The sequence below is a fragment of the Fukomys damarensis genome, unplaced genomic scaffold, assembly GCF_012274545.1.
Source record: "Fukomys damarensis isolate Sample0158 unplaced genomic scaffold, DMR_v1.0_HiC HiC_scaffold_39, whole genome shotgun sequence".
Classification (NCBI taxonomy): Eukaryota; Metazoa; Chordata; class Mammalia; order Rodentia; family Bathyergidae; genus Fukomys; species Fukomys damarensis.
Genome location: NW_022900951.1, coordinates 41,263,632 through 41,266,589, shown reverse-complemented (window position 1 = coordinate 41,266,589; position 2,958 = coordinate 41,263,632). Strand labels below are relative to the sequence as shown.

Here is a 2,958-nt window from a genome sequence, read left to right as displayed (position 1 = left end):
AAAAAAAAAAAAAAAAAAAAAAAAAAAAAAAGAGAGAGAGAAGAGAAACTAAACATTAAAATCTCTCATGTAATTGGACAGTAAAAAATTTTAGGCTTTGGTTAACAGATACTAAATTTAATGGAAAATCTTAAATCAACATCTTCCTTATTATTCCTGAGTTTGCTAAAATACCATAGAAAATAAAGAACTCAATCTATATCTTTGCATGACATTGCATTTTATTTTCAAAAACAAAAAAGAACTGTGATTATTTTAAATATGAATAATGATGTTTAATAATATAATCACTATAGGAATATATTTAATGTAGCTTAACTAAGGTAAAAGTTAATGCCCTCTGACCACTATTTGCGATTATTTGTAAATTATGATCACAGATACATTAAACCTGTCACAGATTTTTATTTGCACCTTATAAAATCATATTGACTTTTTAGAACAGGCTGCTTTGGTAAAAGAAATAAAATGGTGCCAGGGATTTAGGTCAGTGGTGCTGTGCCTGCCTCTGAAGAGCAAAGTCCTGAGTTCTATCCCTGTACTGAGGAAAAATAAAAAATATAAAAAAAAAAAAAGAAATGAAATGGTGCAGTGCTAATGGTTAGCACAGAGCTAGGTACAGTGTGGGTGCTCAATATTACTAATTAAAGTGAAGAATTTTCTAATGCATTATTTTTGTATATTAACATGCAATTCAATGTAGTAGATAACCTGAAAATATCCAAAAACATTGGAGACATGAAAATGTAGTTTTAGGGGCCAGGGATTTAACTCAGTGACCCCCAAGCCTGCCTCACAAGTGCAAGGTCTTGAGTTCAATCCTTGGTTCCGCCAAAAAAAAAAAAAGGTATTTTTAGTAACAATCAAACAAATAATTTTTACAAGTGGCTATTTTTGGTCTTAGTTTTATCAAAATAGAATTACATTTCAAATTTTAAAATAGACCCTTTAAAAATAGGCTTATGGGGCTGGCATGCAGCTTAGTGGTAGAACACTTGCCTAGCCTGTGTGAGGCTCTGAGTTTGATTTCCTGTACTGGAAAAATAAATAAATAAAATAGGCTCATGGAAGCTATTTTCCTATTAGTGGCTATATGTTTTGTGGATGACAGGTTCAGCACCTTCACACATGATCAACCTATCAACACCCTTTGAACTGATTATACCATAGCCCTTGAAAGAGTTTCACCTAAAGATTGAATCTGTGCATCTGAGGACTGGGTCCAAGAATGTGGATTTTTTTTTTTTGTGGTACCAGGGATTGAACTCAGGACCTTGTGCTTACGAGGTTGGCGCAGTGCCACTGAGCTAAATCCCCAGCCCATGAATGTGGATTTTTGAATAAATAGTTCTACCCTGCCTCCTGGAAAAGTACTATGATCAGGTGGATTTGAGAAATAATGCTTTGAAAGCAACCAAAATAATTCTATTATATTTACATTATTTGATAAATGTAGCAAGCTTTTCAATAATCTGCATAGCTTATCATCATGCTTATTTCAAAGTCACAAAGTTTTGTTCTGAATCTCTTGGTAGCCCAGGAGATGGCTGATCAAACAGTAATCACCTTTTAAAAAACTGCTGGTAGTTAGGCTTCTATAGTTTTACTATTGCATATACCTTCTCTTACCAGAAGCAGAAGAGACATCTAACAGTTGTACTTAAAGAAAATATTGTGCAATTTATTCAAATGGTCATACTACTTATGGGGAAGTCTTACAATGCTATGCCAACATAATTTATTAGACTTATTTGCAAAGCTAGTTATCAAATGCCTATTTTTTTGTTGTTGTTGTTGTTTTAGTTTTGTTGCCCAGGCGATCCTCAAACTCCTGAGCTTAAGCGATCTTCCTGCCTCAGCCTTTCGATTGGCTAGGACTATACCCATGTACCACTTATTTCTTTAAAAAGTAGTATGTCAATTCATGTACAAAGCCTCATTAGCCATTTAATGCAACTAGGAGGCAATTATTTAACTAGATATGTATACATGAAAAAATGGGTTCATTTTAACCAAACAAACAGTAAAAAATCCCTCTAAATTAAAAAGATAAAATAAGCAGTGAAATGTATTCTCACACAAATATCATGGAGCACTGAGGAAAGTTGGAAAATTTAAATTATTAGAGATTTGAAAGTACATTCAATTAGGATTAAAATAATGAACTGGTAGTCACTTTATTTTCTAATAAGAGTATTATAAGCAAAGGAAAACTGCGAGCTTACTGAAGTGGGCTAAATAGTTTTTAAGCAGACTGAAACTATTTAATTGAACTATTTTGATAGTTGCAGTATCCAATGAATTATTAAAATGATGCAGTATTCAATGTTGTTAAAAATAACATTTAACAATTTTAGCATTAGTAGAAATCACTGCAAATACACAAAAGCAGATTATCAAACTTTATACACAAGAGTTGGAAAGGGCTTAATACCAAGTCCTTGGTTCCACATTGCACTTCATATTCCCATCTGTATATCAGCAAAGTTGTAGAAGCTGTCTACATCTCCAGATGCTGTCTCCTTGCTTTCTGATACAAACATCTATTTTAAATGGAAAATAAATAGAAAATAAGTACTGTGACCCCAAAGTGCCAAAGGCCACGTCACCACAGAATACAGTCACAAGCTTATTTAAAAGAAATTAAGGTACATCATTTATTTAATTCATAGATTTTCCATAGAATCGGCGCAATATGGCTTCAGTAGGTGTAATGTAAATTAAACCCTTTTAAAAATCACTTGTGAGTAATCTTATTAGAATCTTATGCATTGTTGCAGAATATTCACACCAGGGAAACTATTTGGTATTTACACATGTGGGGAAGGTGTGATACGTAGGGGAAGAACAAAAAGGGAAAAGAAAAAAAATGTGAGAGAATGAAAAGATGAAAATAAAGTGTTTGTAGATGGGGAGGGGAGGAGGGGGTGAAGGGAGGGCAGAGGTAAGGGGAAAAAA

The 2,958-nt window shown here is 33.2% G+C and overlaps 1 protein-coding gene across 1 annotated transcript in view; it reads right to left on the bottom strand.

Moving 5' to 3' along the window:
* Window positions 1-824: 824 nt before the first annotated feature.
* The window catches only part of Rp2 (RP2 activator of ARL3 GTPase), a 30,960-nt gene continuing 28,826 nt past the window's right edge, over window positions 825-2,958 (bottom strand). The window contains exon 5 of the mRNA XM_010643486.3: window positions 825-2,543. Coding sequence (XP_010641788.1) covers window positions 2,460-2,543 — 84 coding nt within the window. The 3' untranslated portion in view covers window positions 825-2,459. The remainder of the gene's footprint in view (window positions 2,544-2,958) is intronic.